General features: G+C 42.0%; 1 protein-coding gene across 1 annotated transcript in view; it reads left to right on the top strand.

The window, feature by feature from the left end:
- Nucleotides 1–18851, top strand: part of LOC134665249 (MICAL-like protein 1) — a 38500-nt gene that overhangs the window by 12978 nt on the left and 6671 nt on the right. The window contains exons 12-13 of the mRNA XM_063522135.1: nucleotides 17212–17311; nucleotides 18480–18618. Of these exons, the coding sequence (XP_063378205.1) occupies nucleotides 17212–17311; nucleotides 18480–18618 (239 nt within the window). The remainder of the gene's footprint in view (nucleotides 1–17211; nucleotides 17312–18479; nucleotides 18619–18851) is intronic.

Raw genomic sequence — 18851 nt, 5'->3', positions numbered from 1 at the left:
CCCGCTAGATGGCGCCACTGTCTATGCGCAACGTTAGTTCCAAAGGTCTCCGCTAGATGGCGCCACTGGTTAGTTCACTCTACTCCCCGCTAGAGGCGCCACTGTCTATGCGCAACGTTAGTTCCGAAAATATCCGCCAGCCCCGCCGGAGGGCGACAGTATGTATGCGCCGCTGGTTAGTTCACTCTACTCCCCGCTAGAGGCGCCACTGTGTATGCGCAACGTTAGTTCCTAAAATTTCCGCCAGCCCCGCTGGAGGGCGACAGTATGTATGCGCAAGGTTAGTTCTAAAAATCCCCACCAGCCCTGCCTGGGGGCGACAGTATGTATGCGCAACGTTAGTTCCAAAAATCCCCACCAGCCCTGCCTGGGGGCGACAGTATGTATGCGCAACGTTAGTTCCAAAAATCCCCACCAGCCCTGCCTGAGGGCGACAGTATGTATGCGCAACGTTAGTTCTAAAATTCTCCCGCCAGAGGGCGACAGTATGTATGCGCAACGTTAGTTCTAAAAATCTCCACCAGCCCTGCCTGGGGGCGACAGTATGTATGCACAACGTTAGTTCCAAAAATCCCCACCAGCCCTGCCTGAGGGCGACAGTATGTATGCGCAACGTTAGTTCTAAAATTCTCCCGCCAGAGGGCGACAGTATGTATGCGCAACGTTAGTTCTAAAAATCTCCACCAGCCCTGCCTGGGGGCGACAATGTGTATGCACAACGTTAGTTCCAAAAATCCCCGCCAGCCCTGCCTGAGGGCGACAGTATGTATGCGCAATGTTAATTCCAAAAATCCCCGCCAGCCCTGCCTGAGGGCGACAGTATGTATGCGTAACGTTAGTTCCAAAATTATCCGCCAGCCCTGCCTGGGGGCGACAGTATGTATGCGCAACGTTAGTTCCAAAAATCCCCGGCTGAGGGCGACAGTATGTATGCGCAACGTTAGTTCCAAAAAGCCCCCGCCAGAGGGCGACAGTATGTATGCGCAACGTTAGTTCTAAAAATCCCCACCAGCCTTGCCTGAGGGCGACAGTATGTATGCGCAACGTTAGTTCTAAAATTCTCCTGCCAGAGGGCGACAGTATGTATGCGCAACGTTAGTTTCAAAACCATCCGCTATGAAATGAATAGATGTCTCCACTTTGTATGTGAGTTGTTGAATCGCTTAAATGAATAGATATCCCTAGTGGCGCCTTCGTCGGTGGACACCGCTAGTTAGTTCCAAAAATCCCCGCCAGGCCCGCCAGAGGGCGACAGTATGTATGCGCAACGTTAGTTCCAAAAATCCCCGCTAGCCCCGCCTGAGGGCGACAGTATGTATGCGCAACGTTAGTTCTAAACTTTCCCCGCCAGAGGGCGACTGTATGTATGCGCAACGTTAGTTCTAAAACCATCCGCTATGATATGTATAGATGAGCAGCCGTCTGAGTATTTCTAAAAAAGTCCGCAGAGTCAGAGGGGGTTCATGGTAAGTTAATTAATCTTGGTCAAGCAAATCTAGTCAGTAGAAAAAGGCGGCAAATTTGAAAAATCGTGGGCTACCAACACTACGTTTGAATAGTTCGAAAATCGTGTGTCATTTATATCTTATCTGTGGAACTGTTTTCTTTACATTTCATCGCTGTTCGATGTACATTCCTGCCTTTTGTTCGTTTCCTAGGGTTACCATACTTTAGTTTGCTTTACATTGCTTCTGACATATCCGGCTTGACAGACTATCGATTCGCTTAACAATATAGATGTCGCTAGTGGCGCCTCGTCAGTGGACACCGCTAGTTAGTTCCAAAAACATCCGCTATGAAATTGCAAAAAGGCCCATCATGTTTGTTTTAAAATATGAGACATATATCGGCGTTTTTTGTTAATACCACGTCAGTGGCAAACAAGCAGACGACCCCGCCTGGCAGTAAGCAGTCGCCGTAGCCTATGAACGCCTGCGAATTCTATAGTTTACACGGATGCACTTTTATTTGCGGTTGGTTTTGTCGCTTGTGCTTATCAAATGTATGGAGTTTGTAGTTTACCAACCGTAAAGGGGTTTTTCTTTTATTATACCACATTGGTGGCAAATAAGCATACAGTCCGTCTGATGGTAAGTTGTTACCGTAGCCTTTGGACGCCTGCAACTCCAGGGTGGATACAAGCGCGCTGCCGACTGCCCAAAGATTCAATAACTTTGTTTTAAAATATGAGGCTTATATCGGCGTTTTTTTTAATACCACGTCAGTGGCAAACAAGCAGACGACCCCACCTGACAGTAAGCAGTCACCGTAGCCCATGGACGCCTGCGAATTCAATAGTTTACACGGATGCACTTTTATTTGCGGTTGGTTTTGTCGCTTGTGCTTATCAAATGTATGGAGTTTGTAGTTTACCAACCGTAAAGGGGTTTTTCTTTTATTATACCACATTGGTGGCAAATAAGCATACAGTCCGTCTGATGGTAAGTTGTTACCGTAGCCTTTAAACGCCTGCAACTCCAGGGTGGATACAAGCGCGCTGCCGACTGCCCAAAGATTCAATAACTTTGTTTTAAAATATGAGGCTTATATCGGCGTTTTTTTTAATACCACGTCAGTGGCAAACAAGCAGACGACCTCGCCTGACAGTAAGCAGTCACCGTAGCCCATGGACGCCTGCGAATTCTATTGTTACCACGGATGCATTTTTATTTGCGGTTGGTTTTGTCGCTTGTGCTTATCAAATGTATGGAGTTTGTAGTTTACCGACCGCAAAAAGATCCAGATTTTTTTTTTTTTTTTAATATACTACGTCGGTGGCAAACAAGCATCCGGCTCACCTGATGGTAAGCAGCCACCGTAGCCTTTGGACGCTTGCAAGTTCAGACTTTTGAAACCTATACATCATCATCATCATCATTATTATCATTAGACCCTCAGGAAAACCTCGACAGGGGACACCTCCGGCCCCCCTGCTCATGTAGTATTTAGGGTTTCTAGCACACTTATTTACGGTTGATTTTGTCTCTTTTGGTTATCAAATGTAGTTTGTAGTTTGCAGACTGCAAAAAGACCCAGACTTTTTTTTTTTAATAATACGTCGGTGGCAAACAAGCATCCGGCTCACATGATGGTAAGCAGTCAACGTAGCCTATGGATGCCTGCAACTTTAGAGTTGTTACATGCGCGTTGCCGACTGCAAAAAGGTTCAATAAGTTTTTTTCTTTTTTTATATACCACGTCGGTGGCAAACAAGCACACGGCCCGTCTGGTAGTGAGCAGTCACCGTAGCCTATGGACGCCTGCAATTTCGAGATGTTACATGCGCGTTGCCGATCGTTGAGATGTAGACCGTGACGTTCGAAAACAAAAAGTCGTATGTGACTGTAAACTTCCATTCACCGTAGAATTTGACAGATAGAGAGAGTTTGAATTAAGTATTGTAACCTTAGTCAGATAATGAAGCTTATTTGAAAGATTATTAACTCTAAGTACTAGAAATAAAGTAGATTTTACTAATGCTGTAATTCTGTAATGCGACATGGTCATGAAACTCATGCGATGTTGGGGGTATACTCTTCAATCTTTTCAATCGGAATGGTCAGAGGTCAGAGTTCAGAGGTCAGAAAGTCCGTGAGGGACAGAACATACGCAAAGTGAAGAAATTGAAAACACGTTTTAATATAACTGACAACATATCAAGCATAACCTACGTAACTTGGTCGGGTTATTTGTTACCTAACATAAACCATACTAAATTCACTGTGGGGAATAAAAAAAAAATGTGAGTGTGTGACAAGGACAAACAATAATAACGCTTTCTCTGCTACTCCTACTGAAAGATTACATAAGACTATCTCGTTTGGTCATTTCCCCCTCCCAGTCCCTCCCCCCACCAGTTCCAATTATAATATCATAAATGAGATCACAATACCTGCAACCTGTAACTGACGCATACGCTTTCTAAAATTAATTAAAAAATCAGAAAATAACAATGGAGTACGTCATTGAACTCGTTGCGAGGCTGTGGTTTAGTAACAAGGGGTTAGGGTACAATTATAAATGTGGAGATAGCGACGAAACAAATATTGCATTCATCTCATCAATCGAGGCGCTGGCACCTGACGTGGACATTTACAAGTGGGAGGTGGCCCGGATCGATCTCAAGAAGCTGATCAAAGAACTTCTGGAGGAGAGGAGCATCCTTCAGTTACACTCGGGATACCATGCGGAGGGGCTTTTGCTGGAGGTGCTAAGAAAACACAACATTAGATCATTCCTCTCCGTGCCTCTTAAACAGAAAACTTTAATCTGGAAAGACGCGGGGGTGTGGTTCGTAGAGGTGACCAACCCGAAAATCATCAAGAGAACTTATGTGTTTTTTGACTTCGAATAAGTGTACGTCTGTGTATGTCTGAAATAAAAAAATGTTTAAAAGTGAATGACTATTTATTTATTTACCAATCATTTAGATATTTTATAATGTTCCCAATGCGAGTACAAAAAAGAAATGCAAAAGCTGGTTTTTCAAAATTCGTTGTTAAGGGGCTCCTTGGCGCTAATGACATTCGATCTGAATCCTTTAGTTTTCTAATGTTTTTAAAGTGAGAACTTCTTTAGCGGCGTTGGGCACTTTCTGAGACAGCGATCACGTGATCGTAACGTTTAGATGGCCACTCAAATAGATGGCAATTAAATCAATAAAGAAAAACTCAATGACATTACATGAAAAAGGTTCTAATCTTGTACGGGTTGAAATACGAGGATCTCACAGTTACATTCAAACTTTATATCACTCAAATATAATTCAATAAAGCTACATCTTGATGAAATCGCTAATAAAAGTGAACTCTAGTAATGGTGAATAAAACTCAAAATATCATGATCAAATATATTTAGATGCGAGATCTGCAAGGTAACTTTACAATTTCTATTCGAATTTTAAAGAATTAACTGTACAAATTTGAATTTTAAACAAGCTCACTGACCAGCAATTTCGGACTAAAGTTTTTCAATAGAAAGGAGGATACATAGTGCTGCAGACATTTTGGCCTAGTCATTGAGTTTTCACTTCTGTCGGCACTCCCGGACTGCAATCCGTTGTTTTTTTGTAGCTATAATAGCAACGACTTTTAGCAATATAGTATGCCATATTTACTTCAAAGTTCATTGTCTTCGAGATATTCGACATCAAGTTGAACAATTTTAGGCCAACAACCTGGTTTTCAGGCCATAGCTTTTGTGTTAATTATTTTAAAATTGACATTTCTGACCAGTTTTTAGAGACGTCAAAGACAAACCCAAATATGCAGATTTCGTACATGTAAGATCCTTCACAGCAATCCAGCTACGAAAAAAGTGTTATTTTTAGACAATGTTTAAAAAAATCATAAAAAAATAAGTATTCATTAGTTTCAAAATCCGGTAGACAAGAATGGAGATTAAAGATTGAAGAACAGATAGCCATTTGTCTTATAATTCTATCTGTAGTGTAAATGTAGAAGTAAAGGCTTAAAACTTGTCAAATATCGATGAAAACCGCGGGGAGCCCCTTAAGGTGAGGTTGTGTACTGGTAAAAGCTGATTACTGTGGATAATAGTATGTAGAGCAATGTCTCAGAGTTACTAAGCGTGTGTCATCATCGTCGTTAAAAATATATCAAGTCTCGATTTCAAACAAAAACAAGACCTAACCTAATCAAAGCAAGTGCTATACCATCTACATATTATGCATAGTAGGTTCTGCCATCTTGTGGGTCCCATTGGAAGCATAAACGTCACATTTACGTCTCACGCCAAAAATCAGATGGCTCCTATGCTGTATAGTTCATGCATGCTCCCTATTGTCAGTTCAGTACGGTGGCGCTTAAGCAATGTCAATGTGAAAACAAATCCGTTTAAAATTACAAGGAGGGATTTCATATCATCGCTAAGTAGGCGAAAGTGTGTCTGTCTGTCTGTCTGTCTGTCTGTTACCTCTTCACGCTTAAGCCGCTGAACCGATTTAGTTGAAATTTGGTATAGAGATAGTTCGAGTCCTGGAGAAAATCAGGGAAATCATTCCTGAAGAGAGTGCAAAGGCGGGTGGAATTGAAAGAGTTAATGAATTGCCTAATGATTGAAGTAAGCAATGAGCATATTGAATGATTGCTATTAGCATTATCCAGGCGCTATACCTACTTTAGCTGCTGTCACTAATTCCACGCAGACGAAGTCGCGGACAAAAGCTAGTATTTCAATGTTTTCGCTAGGATTTTTTTTATTGTTTAGTACAAAAATCAACTTTACTTAAATGTAATAAGGTTGACATCTATGTTGCGGGGTAGCAGAACTTCTGTCATTGTAGATCAACTATGCAACGCTGATGGGCTACTCGTATCTTCAAAAATAAAAATCGTAGATGCAATTTCGACATAATTTCCTTTACTGTAAAGTTCAAATTATTGTAATGGGCTAGGGCTCATAGGATAATCTCTTTCGAAATAAGAAAATATGGTCAATCATCCTTTAGATAGCGTTGCGTTTGTAGTAGTGTGCATGTTGACGACATAGGTTTCCAGACCGCAGAGAAGCATTATATATTTGTTAATGCCTGGAAGATTGAGGCCTGTCTGCCCATGCTGATGCTCTGAGCTTATTGAATTGCCTTTCTTGGAACTCTTCAACGTACTTTCGGTCATTGGTTCATTTGTCTTAGAGTTTGGTAAAATGACATTCGGTGTATATGTTCAGTGGGCATGCTAAGGGTTATATTTGCAAAAACCCAGGTGTTGAGTTTGGTTAATGCTTGAGAGCTCCATGTGCATTTGGCCTGTTTAGTGTCCATATTATGCAGACGCACTGCTTGCCACCATTTGAATATTGTCTTTAGAGCTCTTTGCATTAGGTTGGATATCGTGTGGAAGAAGAAGTTTTGGGTAGAAACGATGTTAGACTAATAATGGACTGACGGATATAGGCTGTCAGTAGTCCTTTTTCCCTGCTTTTGCTGTGAAGTTTACCTTGACCCGAGTCCAATTATCTGGTACGATTCACCACGTGAAACTTGCACGGAATATTATGGCCAGATGCAGATTGCTGTAAAAGCGCCGCTGATTTAAATCAAAAAGTTTGGTCTAAAGATGTTTGTTGCTATATTCCAGTCGATATTGCGTGCCACTGTGGATTCGAGGATTCCTATGGGCGCAAAGCTGTGTTTATTACTGGTTGAGTATGAACCGGGGAAGTGGGTGTCTCTGAGCAAGTTCCTCTTCCGTGTTCATAAATGTGCCATCTAGTGTTTAAGGAGACCGAGATAGTTGGTTGGTGTCTTGGAGAGTATTATGTAAGTTCATGCTCCTTTATGAGTTTGGGCAATATCAGGAGGCACCCCGTACGATTGCCCTGTCTAGTCGGAACCTTCTCCATTATCTTATTTTTGCCTCCCATATTTGTTTATTATATTCAGTCAATGCTCTATGATACGCGTAGTACCATACCCATTCTGTTAACAATTAAAACAGATCAATTCCAAAACCTGTTCTGTTGTGATCTGTTCTGTTCTATCTTGTTCTGTTCTATCTTGTTCTGTTCTGTTCTATCTTTTTCTGTTCTAACCTGTTCTGTTGAGAGCTGTTCTGTTGTGATCTGTTCTGTTCTAACCTGATCTGTTATGATCTGTTCTGTTGTGACCTGTTCTGTTGTGACTTGTTCTGTTGCCGCGCGCACCCGAGTTGCATACATTGCCATTGTTAGTAGCTCGGTACCACTTACAGGGCTAGCGGGTCTTATTTGAAATGTTCTTTGTCTTATGGGCAGTTGTGTTAAAGTCTGTCACAACCCTACTGTGTTCTTATGCGGTGTCTGCATTAACGCATATATCAAAGGCGTCGGTTCACTGTTACTTTTTATACTGTGGTTCCGTCTAGACAGGGCAATCGTACGGGGTGCCTCCTGATATTGCCCAAACTCATAAAGGAGCATGAACTTACATAATACTCTCCAAGACACCAACCAACTATCTCGGTCTCCTTAAACACTAGATGGCACATTTATGAACACGGAAGAGGAACTTGCTCAGAGACACCCACTTCCCCGGTTCATACTCAACCAGTAATAAACACAGCTTTGCCCCCATAGGAATCCTCGAATCCACAGTGGCACGCAATATCGACTGGAATATAGCAACAAACATCTTTAGACGAAACTTTTTGATTTAAATCAGCGGCGCTTTTACAGCAATCTGCATCTGGCCATAATATTCAGAGCAAGTTTCGCGTGGTGAATCGTACCAGATAATTGGACTCGGGTCAAGGTAAACTTCATAGCAAAAGCAGGGAAAAAGGACTACTGACAGCCTATATCCGTCAGTCCATTATTAGTCTAACATCGTTTCTACCCAAAACTTCTTCTTCCACACGATATCCAACCTAATGCAAAGAGCTCTAAAGACAATATTCAAATGGTGGCAAGCAGTGCGTCTGCATAATATGGACACTAAACAGGCCAAATGCACATGGAGCTCTCAAGCATTAACCAAACTCAACACCTGGGTTTTTGCAAATATAACCCTTAGCATGCCCACTGAACATATACACCGAATGTCATTTTACCAAACTCTAAGACAAATGAACCAATGACCGAAAGTACGTTGAAGAGTTCCAAGAAAGGCAATTCAATAAGCTCAGAGCATCAGCATGGGCAAACAGGCCTCAATCTTCCAGGCATTAACAAATATATAATGCTTCTCTGCGGTCTGGAAACCTATGTCGTCAACATGCACACTACTACAAACGCAACGCTATCTAAAGGATGATTGACCATATTTTCTTATTTCGAAAGAGATTATCCTATGAGCCCTAGCCCATTACAATAATTTGAACTTTACAGTAAAGGAAATTATGTCGAAATTGCATCTACGATTTTTATTTTTGAAGATACGAGTAGCCCATCAGCGTTGCATAGTTGATCTACAATCACAGAAGTTCTGCTACCCCGCAACATAGATGTCAACCTTATTACATTTAAGTAAAGTTGATTTTTGTACTAAACAATAAAAAAAATCCTAGCGAAAACATTGAAATACTAGCTTTTGTCCGCGACTTCGTCTGCGTGGAATTAGTGACAGCAGCTAAAGTAGGTATAGCGCCTGGATAATGCTAATAGCAATCATTCAATATGCTCATTGCTTACTTCAATTATTAGGCAATGCCATTAACTCTTTCAATTCCACCCGCCTTTGCACTCTCTTCAGGAATGATTTCCCTGATTTTCTCCAGGACTCGAACTATCTCTATACCAAATTTCAACTAAATCGGTTCAGCGGCTTAAGCGTGAAGAGGTAACAGACAGACAGACAGACACACTTTCGCCTACTTAGCGATGATATGAAATCCCTCCTTGTAATTTTAAACGGATTTGTTTTCACATTGACATTGCTTAAGCGCCACCGTACTGAACTGACAATAGGGAGCATGCATTAACATGCATAGGAGCCATCTGATTTTTGGCGCGAGACGTAAATGTGACGTTTATGCTTCCAATGGAACCCACAAGATGGCAGAACCTACTATGCATATATAGATGGTATAGCACTTGCTTTGATTAGGTTAGGGCTTGTTTTTGTTTGAAATCGAGACTTGATATATTTTTAACGACGATGATGACACACGCTTAGTAACTCTGAAACATTGCTCTACATACTATTATCCACAGTAATCAGCTTTTACCAGTACACAACCTCACCTTAAGGGGCTCCCCGCGGTTTTCATCGATATTTGACAAGGTTTGAGCCGTTACTTCTACATTTACACTTCAGATAGAATTATAAGACAAATGGCTATCTGTTCTTCAATCTTTAATCTCCATTCTTGTCTACCGGATTTTGAAACTAATGAATACTAATTTTTTTTATGATTTTTTTAAACATTGTCTAAAATAACACTTTTCTCGTAACTGGATTGCTGTGAAGGATCTTACATGTACGAAATCTGCATATTTGGGTTCGTATTTGACGTCTCTAAAAACTGGTCAGAGATGTAAATTTTAAAATAATTAACACAAAAGCTATGGCCAGAAAACCAGGTTGTTGGCCTAAAATTGTTCAACTTGATGTCGAATATCTCGAAGACAATGAACTTTGAAGTAAATATGGCATACTATATTGCTAAAAGTCGTTGCTATTATAGCTACAAAAAAACAACGGATTGCACTCCGGGAGTGCCGACAGAAGTGAAAACTCAATGACTAGTCCAAAATGTCTGCAGCACTATGTATAATTGACCCATCCTCCTTTCTATTGAAAAACTTTAGTCCGAAATTGCTGGTCAGTGAGCTTGTTTAAAATTCGAATAGAAATTGTAAAGTTACCTTGCAGATCTCGCATCTAAATATATTTGATCATGATATTTTGAGTTTTATTCACCATTACTAGAGTTCACTTTTATTAGCGATTTCATCAAGATGTAGCTTTATTGAATTATATTTGAGTGATATAAAGATAGAATGTAACTGTGAGATCCTCGTATTTCAACCCGTACAAGATTAGAACCTTTTTCATGTAATGTCATTGAGTTTTTCTTTATTGATTTAATTGCCATCTATTTGAGTGGCCATCTAAACGTTACGATCACGTGATCGCTGTCTCAGAAAGTGCTCAGCACCGCTAAAGAAGTTCCCACTTCAAAAACATTAGAAAACTAAGGGATTAAATTAACAACGAATTTTGAACAACCAGCTTTTGCATTTTTTTTGTACTCGCATTGGGAACATTATAAAATACCTAAATGATTGGTAAATAAATAAATAGTCATTCACTTTTAAACTTTTTTTTTTGAGACATACACAGACGTACACTTATTCAAAGTCAAAAAACACATAAGTTCTCTTGATGATTTTCGGGTTGGTCACCTCTACGAACCACACCCCCGCGTCTTTCCAGATTAAAGTTTTCTGTTTAAGAGGCACGGAGAGGAATGATCTAATGTTGTGTTTTCTTAGCACCTCCAGCAAAAGCCCCTCCGCATGGTATCCCGAGTGTAACTGAAGGATGCTCCTCTCCTCCAGAAGTTCTTTGATCAGCTTCTTGAGATCGATCCGGGCCGCCTCCCACTTGTAAATGTCCACGTCAGGTGCCAGCGCCTCGATTGATGAGATGAATGCAATATTTGTTTCGTCGCTATCTCCACATTTATAATTGTACCCTAACCCCTTGTTACTAAACCACAGCCTCGCAACGAGTTCAATGACGTACTCCATTGTTATTTTCTGATTTTTTAATTAATTTTAGAAAGCGTATGCGTCAGTTACAGGTTGCAGGTATTGTGATCTCATTTATGATATTATAATTGGAACTGGTGGGGGGAGGGACTGGGAGGGGGAAATGACCAAACGAGATAGTCTTATGTAATCTTTCAGTAGGAGTAGCAGAGAAAGCGTTATTATTGTTTGTCCTTGTCACACACTCACATTTTTTTTTTATTCCCCACAGTGAATTTAGTATGGTTTATGTTAGGTAACAAATAACCCGACCAAGTTACGTAGGTTATGCTTGATATGTTGTCAGTTATATTAAAACGTGTTTTCAATTTCTTCACTTTGCGTATGTTCTGTCCCTCACGGACTTTCTGACCTCTGAACTCTGACCTCTGACCATTCCGATTGAAAAGATTGAAGAGTATACCCCCAACATCGCATGAGTTTCATGACCATGTCGCATTACAGAATTACAGCATTAGTAAAATCTACTTTATTTCTAGTACTTAGAGTTAATAATCTTTCAAATAAGCTTCATTATCTGACTAAGGTTACAATACTTAATTCAAACTCTCTCTATCTGTCAAATTCTACGGTGAATGGAAGTTTACAGTCACATACGACTTTTTGTTTTCGAACGTCACGGTCTACATCTCAACGATCGGCAACGCGCATGTAACATCTCGAAATTGCAGGCGTCCATAGGCTACGGTGACTGCTCACTACCAGACGGGCCGTGTGCTTGTTTGCCACCGACGTGGTATATAAAAAAAGAAAAAAACTTATTGAACCTTTTTGCAGTCGGCAACGCGCATGTAACAACTCTAAAGTTGCAGGCATCCATAGGCTACGTTGACTGCTTACCATCATGTGAGCCGGATGCTTGTTTGCCACCGACGTATTATTAAAAAAAAAAAGTCTGGGTCTTTTTGCAGTCTGCAAACTACAAACTACATTTGATAACCAAAAGAGACAAAATCAACCGTAAATAAGTGTGCTAGAAACCCTAAATACTACATGAGCAGGGGGGCCGGAGGTGTCCCCTGTCGAGGTTTTCCTGAGGGTCTAATGATAATAATGATGATGATGATGATGTATAGGTTTCAAAAGTCTGAACTTGCAAGCGTCCAAAGGCTACGGTGGCTGCTTACCATCAGGTGAGCCGGATGCTTGTTTGCCACCGACGTAGTATATTAAAAAAAAAAAAAAATCTGGATCTTTTTGCGGTCGGTAAACTACAAACTCCATACATTTGATAAGCACAAGCGACAAAACCAACCGCAAATAAAAATGCATCCGTGGTAACAATAGAATTCGCAGGCGTCCATGGGCTACGGTGACTGCTTACTGTCAGGCGAGGTCGTCTGCTTGTTTGCCACTGACGTGGTATTAAAAAAAACGCCGATATAAGCCTCATATTTTAAAACAAAGTTATTGAATCTTTGGGCAGTCGGCAGCGCGCTTGTATCCACCCTGGAGTTGCAGGCGTTCAAAGGCTACGGTAACAACTTACCATCAGACGGACTGTATGCTTATTTGCCACCAATGTGGTATAATAAAAGAAAAACCCCTTTACGGTTGGTAAACTACAAACTCCATACATTTGATAAGCACAAGCGACAAAACCAACCGCAAATAAAAGTGCATCCGTGTAAACTATTGAATTCGCAGGCGTCCATGGGCTACGGTGACTGCTTACTGTCAGGTGGGGTCGTCTGCTTGTTTGCCACTGACGTGGTATTAAAAAAAACGCCGATATAAGCCTCATATTTTAAAACAAAGTTATTGAATCTTTGGGCAGTCGGCAGCGCGCTTGTATCCACCCTGGAGTTGCAGGCGTCCAAAGGCTACGGTAACAACTTACCATCAGACGGACTGTATGCTTATTTGCCACCAATGTGGTATAATAAAAGAAAAACCCCTTTACGGTTGGTAAACTACAAACTCCATACATTTGATAAGCACAAGCGACAAAACCAACCGCAAATAAAAGTGCATCCGTGTAAACTATAGAATTCGCAGGCGTTCATAGGCTACGGCGACTGCTTACTGCCAGGCGGGGTCGTCTGCTTGTTTGCCACTGACGTGGTATTAACAAAAAACGCCGATATATGTCTCATATTTTAAAACAAACATGATGGGCCTTTTTGCAATTTCATAGCGGATGTTTTTGGAACTAACTAGCGGTGTCCACTGACGAGGCGCCACTAGCGACATCTATATTGTTAAGCGAATCGATAGTCTGTCAAGCCGGATATGTCAGAAGCAATGTAAAGCAAACTAAAGTATGGTAACCCTAGGAAACGAACAAAAGGCAGGAATGTACATCGAACAGCGATGAAATGTAAAGAAAACAGTTCCACAGATAAGATATAAATGACACACGATTTTCGAACTATTCAAACGTAGTGTTGGTAGCCCACGATTTTTCAAATTTGCCGCCTTTTTCTACTGACTAGATTTGCTTGACCAAGATTAATTAACTTACCATGAACCCCCTCTGACTCTGCGGACTTTTTTAGAAATACTCAGACGGCTGCTCATCTATACATATCATAGCGGATGGTTTTAGAACTAACGTTGCGCATACATACAGTCGCCCTCTGGCGGGGAAAGTTTAGAACTAACGTTGCGCATACATACTGTCGCCCTCAGGCGGGGCTAGCGGGGATTTTTGGAACTAACGTTGCGCATACATACTGTCGCCCTCTGGCGGGCCTGGCGGGGATTTTTGGAACTAACTAGCGGTGTCCACCGACGAAGGCGCCACTAGGGATATCTATTCATTTAAGCGATTCAACAACTCACATACAAAGTGGAGACATCTATTCATTTCATAGCGGATGGTTTTGAAACTAACGTTGCGCATACATACTGTCGCCCTCTGGCAGGAGAATTTTAGAACTAACGTTGCGCATACATACTGTCGCCCTCAGGCAAGGCTGGTGGGGATTTTTAGAACTAACGTTGCGCATACATACTGTCGCCCTCTGGCGGGGGCTTTTTGGAACTAACGTTGCGCATACATACTGTCGCCCTCAGCCGGGGATTTTTGGAACTAACGTTGCGCATACATACTGTCGCCCCCAGGCAGGGCTGGCGGATAATTTTGGAACTAACGTTACGCATACATACTGTCGCCCTCAGGCAGGGCTGGCGGGGATTTTTGGAATTAACATTGCGCATACATACTGTCGCCCTCAGGCAGGGCTGGCGGGGATTTTTGGAACTAACGTTGTGCATACACATTGTCGCCCCCAGGCAGGGCTGGTGGAGATTTTTAGAACTAACGTTGCGCATACATACTGTCGCCCTCTGGCGGGAGAATTTTAGAACTAACGTTGCGCATACATACTGTCGCCCTCAGGCAGGGCTGGTGGGGATTTTTGGAACTAACGTTGTGCATACATACTGTCGCCCCCAGGCAGGGCTGGTGGAGATTTTTAGAACTAACGTTGCGCATACATACTGTCGCCCTCTGGCGGGAGAATTTTAGAACTAACGTTGCGCATACATACTGTCGCCCTCAGGCAGGGCTGGTGGGGATTTTTGGAACTAACGTTGCGCATACATACTGTCGCCCCCAGGCAGGGCTGGTGGGGATTTTTGGAACTAACGTTGCGCATACATACTGTCGCCCCCAGGCAGGGCTGGTGGGGATTTTTAGAACTAACCTTGCGCATACATACTGTCGCCCTCCAGCGGGGCTGGCGGAAATTTTAGGAACTAACGTTGCGCATACACAGTGGCGCCTCTAGCGGGGAGTAGAGTGAACTAACCAGCGGCGCATACATACTGTCGCCCTCCGGCGGGGCTGGCGGATATTTTCGGAACTAACGTTGCGCATAGACAGTGGCGCCTCTAGCGGGGAGTAGGGTGAACTAACCAGTGGCGCCATCTAGCGGCGACCTTTGGAACTAACGTTGCGCATACACAGTGGCGCCATCTAGCGGGGAGTAGGGTGAACTAAATTGTCACTACCTTGCGCATACATACTGGCGCCCTCTGGCGGAAAAGTTCTGGTCCAAAACCGGTACAAACACACTACTTACCATAAATTGTAAATATCGATATCACATTTTGCAATCCCTAAACTTTTTATTAGTTGTTTACTTAGAATTTACTCTGGCGTGTGAGTGAGCGTCTTTGCGGACTAGGTCCGGCGGCCAAAAGGTTAACATTACTTTATTTTATTACTGTAATTCAGATCAGAGCTCACTGTGTCCCACTGCTGGGCAAAGGCCTCCCCCCGTCTCACTCGTCTCTGTTTTGTGCTATATCTGGCCAGCCTGTCTAAAATCCCGCCATCGCCGATGAGGTCTGCCGGGTCTGCCGGATCCCCGGTTAGACTCGTGGTTAACTTGGCCCACAAGTCGTCAGACATGACCATTGAGCAGCCTAGCCCCATTTCTACATAACCGCTTTCCGAGCTTCGTCTATTATTTGAGCCTGAGCGCATTACTACCTAGTTAAAATACTTAACTATAGTCTATAATCTGCCATGTTATTCGGACAAATAGTTTTTTCAGCATTCAATGTCTCTATGTATTATGATACCTATGGTGCTTTACGCACACTAGTGTCCCATGCCCTCCCCCTGACGCAACCCCCCTTTTAGCATGAAATATGTCCAGGTTGACAGTTTTTTTACATTTTTGATAAAAGTATACTCGGAAACTTAATCCTCAAAATTGGCGCAAGCACTAGTTCTTTCCAACCCCAGAGGAAAACTAAAGTAGGTTTTATTGGGTAATCCATTTTCCTCACAATGTTTTGATTCTCCGAAACGCGATTGGTAAAAACCAAATGATATAGATAAGCTCCGATTCCGAGAAATTCCATTTGTACGAGCCGGGCTTAATACGGAGAAACACATACTACTAACAAGCTTGGTTTTGTTACGGTTTCCCAAACCTCATTTTGCGATGGCTGTGTTACAATTGAATTTATGAGGTAATTAGGTAGCCGATTTCAATACGTGCATGTTCCGCTAAAAGTAAATAAGTAAATAGTTGTAAAATTTTAAAGAGACAATATCGCTTTAAAATAACCTTTAACAAAAAAGATCGGATTTACTACACAGCTAAAAAAATGCCATAATTTTACCATTACATGTGTCTGAGCATATAATTAATACATGTGTCTGAGCTGTATATTGTATTGTTATAAATAATGTTAAAAGTGCTTTATCTTGTTAATGTGTTCCAATTTGTGCCGCTTTGGCATTAGCTGTAAGGTGCAATTTGTTATTTGAAATAATAAATAATAAATAAATAAATAAATAAATTACCTTTACCATTTTACCATAAGTACCATTTTGCGAAGTACTGACGAAGGCACTTCGCAAAATGGTACTTTCTGGGAGGAAATTCACGTGTTAAAGAGACGACGCTTACCAAGAGGAATTTCGTACAATGACCAGCTTGTTCCTATTCCTATCTCTATTGCAATCTTTTAATAATATTGCTGAACCACTCGCTCAGTGTCATTGACCGCCGTCATGATGGGTGGGACAGCATTATTTGCCTGCTTCATTCATGTAGGCATTACAACTATGTAACAAACCAATAATATAATTATATTAAACCCTATGAAACCTTGGGGAGAGGGGCTCCCGACCCCCGCTCTGGATCGTACCTGCTTCAACAGATTTAAAATGCAGTGCAGCGAGGGAATGCTGCAGGCATTATGGGGACTTTTGAGCCGGGTATTAATAGTTTTAAATATTATGTTATTCTTCATTTATATTTTCTTTATTTTTTGGTCTTAGATTAGGGTTTTATAATATGAATATAAAAGTAAAAGTGCCGCCGGCAGCGGGGCAAGGGCAAAATGTGATTTATTATTAATGTTTGTTTGAATAATATTATATACAGTGTGGAAAGATAAGTCGGGCCCTGTTTCTTTTTAAAAATAAAGGAATGTTTCCTTTATGTAAAATGAGCCAGCTTAAGGATTTAAGGTGGTTTCACTCCAGGGCCCAACTTATCTTTCCACACTGTATTCTAATTTGTATTTCAGTCGGCGACAGCAGCGGTTAGAGCAGGAGCAAGCCGATATCGAACACGAAATCAGGGTGATTCAGTCGCGGCCCGCGGTTAATCGCATCGATGCAGATAAGGTAACAACAACAATGCTAATTAATATGTTATCGGACGATCACAATCCGGAAACGTCGACGTGGACGTGCCACTTAAAAAATAAATGTTAGATTATTATTTCATAAATGGTAGTTTTATTATTTTATTGCAGTTTATTATCGCAAATAATGAATTTCAAGCAGTTGTATCTTTTACGACACCGACGTTCTTTGAGGGGTGAGTCGTCATTCTAAATGTATGGGAGGGTTTGAAGTTAATTTTTGGGATATTTCTGCTTTTATTTTAAATTTTTAAATTTATTTTATTTTAAATTATAGTTATTAATGTAATTTTACTCATCTGTTATATTTACGGAATTATCGCCTGGCTACACTTAACGATTACACCCTGTATAATAAGGATACTGGTTTAAACTTTCACGATTTTTACTCATTATTATTTACTAAAACGAGACTTAATCGCGTATAATAAAGTTGTCTCCGTGGTCTCGGAGAAGACTATTTGTCTCTCCAACTTTATTATACGCGATTATTTGGTAAATTATAATGGATGCTGAGGGTCTACCGTGAACCACGTTCGACGTGTCTCCTGAGTCTCCTCCCTGTCACACTTACGTACGAATTTACAAGTGCGACAGAGAGGCAACACGTCGAACGTGATTCGCGGGAGGCCATCTGATCGAATTTTTAGTCATCTTTTTGCATTTTTTTCGTGAACGGTTTTTCTGCTCTAGGCAGCACAACCGAGGTTTGAACCCACGATTTTTGACCACCACACACATTAAAGATTAATGTTTTAATGTTCATTTCTGTGTCATTCCTTGTAAGCCGTGCGTGTGAACATGGAATGAAAGAAAAATGAAACATTCACTCAAGAAAACATTCAGTCGAGTGAACCGTCTGATATCACCTTAGGGCCACTTGCACCAATCCTGGGTTAGCCACTAACACGTTAACCCAGGATTCAATTGTACTAGTAACTCCGGGTTTAACCGGTTAACCCTGAGTTAGCGCCACCCTTCACCAATGCACTAACCGTTAACCCAGCGTCAAATTGTACTGGTAACCATTGTAACTCCAGGTTTAACCGCTTAACCCCGGGTTAGTGAACGGTGCAAGTGCCCTTAGCGGCTAACCCTGGGTAGTGCTAGTGGCCCCTTGTAAAATACATAAAACACTTTCCCGACAGGCCCGTGAAGAGCAGCTGGTTTCGCGGCTGGTGCAGATCGTGCGCATGCGCGACGAGCTGGTGCAGCAGATCGACGCCGAGCGCCGCCGCGAGCGCCAGGAGGACCTGGCCATCGCCTGCTCCATCGCCACCAAGCGGGGTATTGACACACTGACAGAAAGAGAGGGCCTACCGCGAACACCGGGCATCTTTCTCTGCTACACTAATTACGCCTCCAGTAAAAGAGAAAGATGCCCGCAATGTGCGATCCTCGGTGTTCGCGGTAGGCTTTGGCTCCTGAGTATTTCAATTATACCAGGGGTGCGAAACTCCTGACTTCGGCCAAACTCTGCTCAGCATTGCTCCGAGCAATTATTAGGGTTGGCACCACTT

This window comes from Cydia fagiglandana, chromosome 6, assembly GCF_963556715.1.
Source record: "Cydia fagiglandana chromosome 6, ilCydFagi1.1, whole genome shotgun sequence".
NCBI classification, from domain to species: Eukaryota; Metazoa; Arthropoda; class Insecta; order Lepidoptera; family Tortricidae; genus Cydia; species Cydia fagiglandana.
Note: the sequence above shows the minus strand (reverse complement) of the source record. Positions and strands in the feature narration are given on the sequence as shown.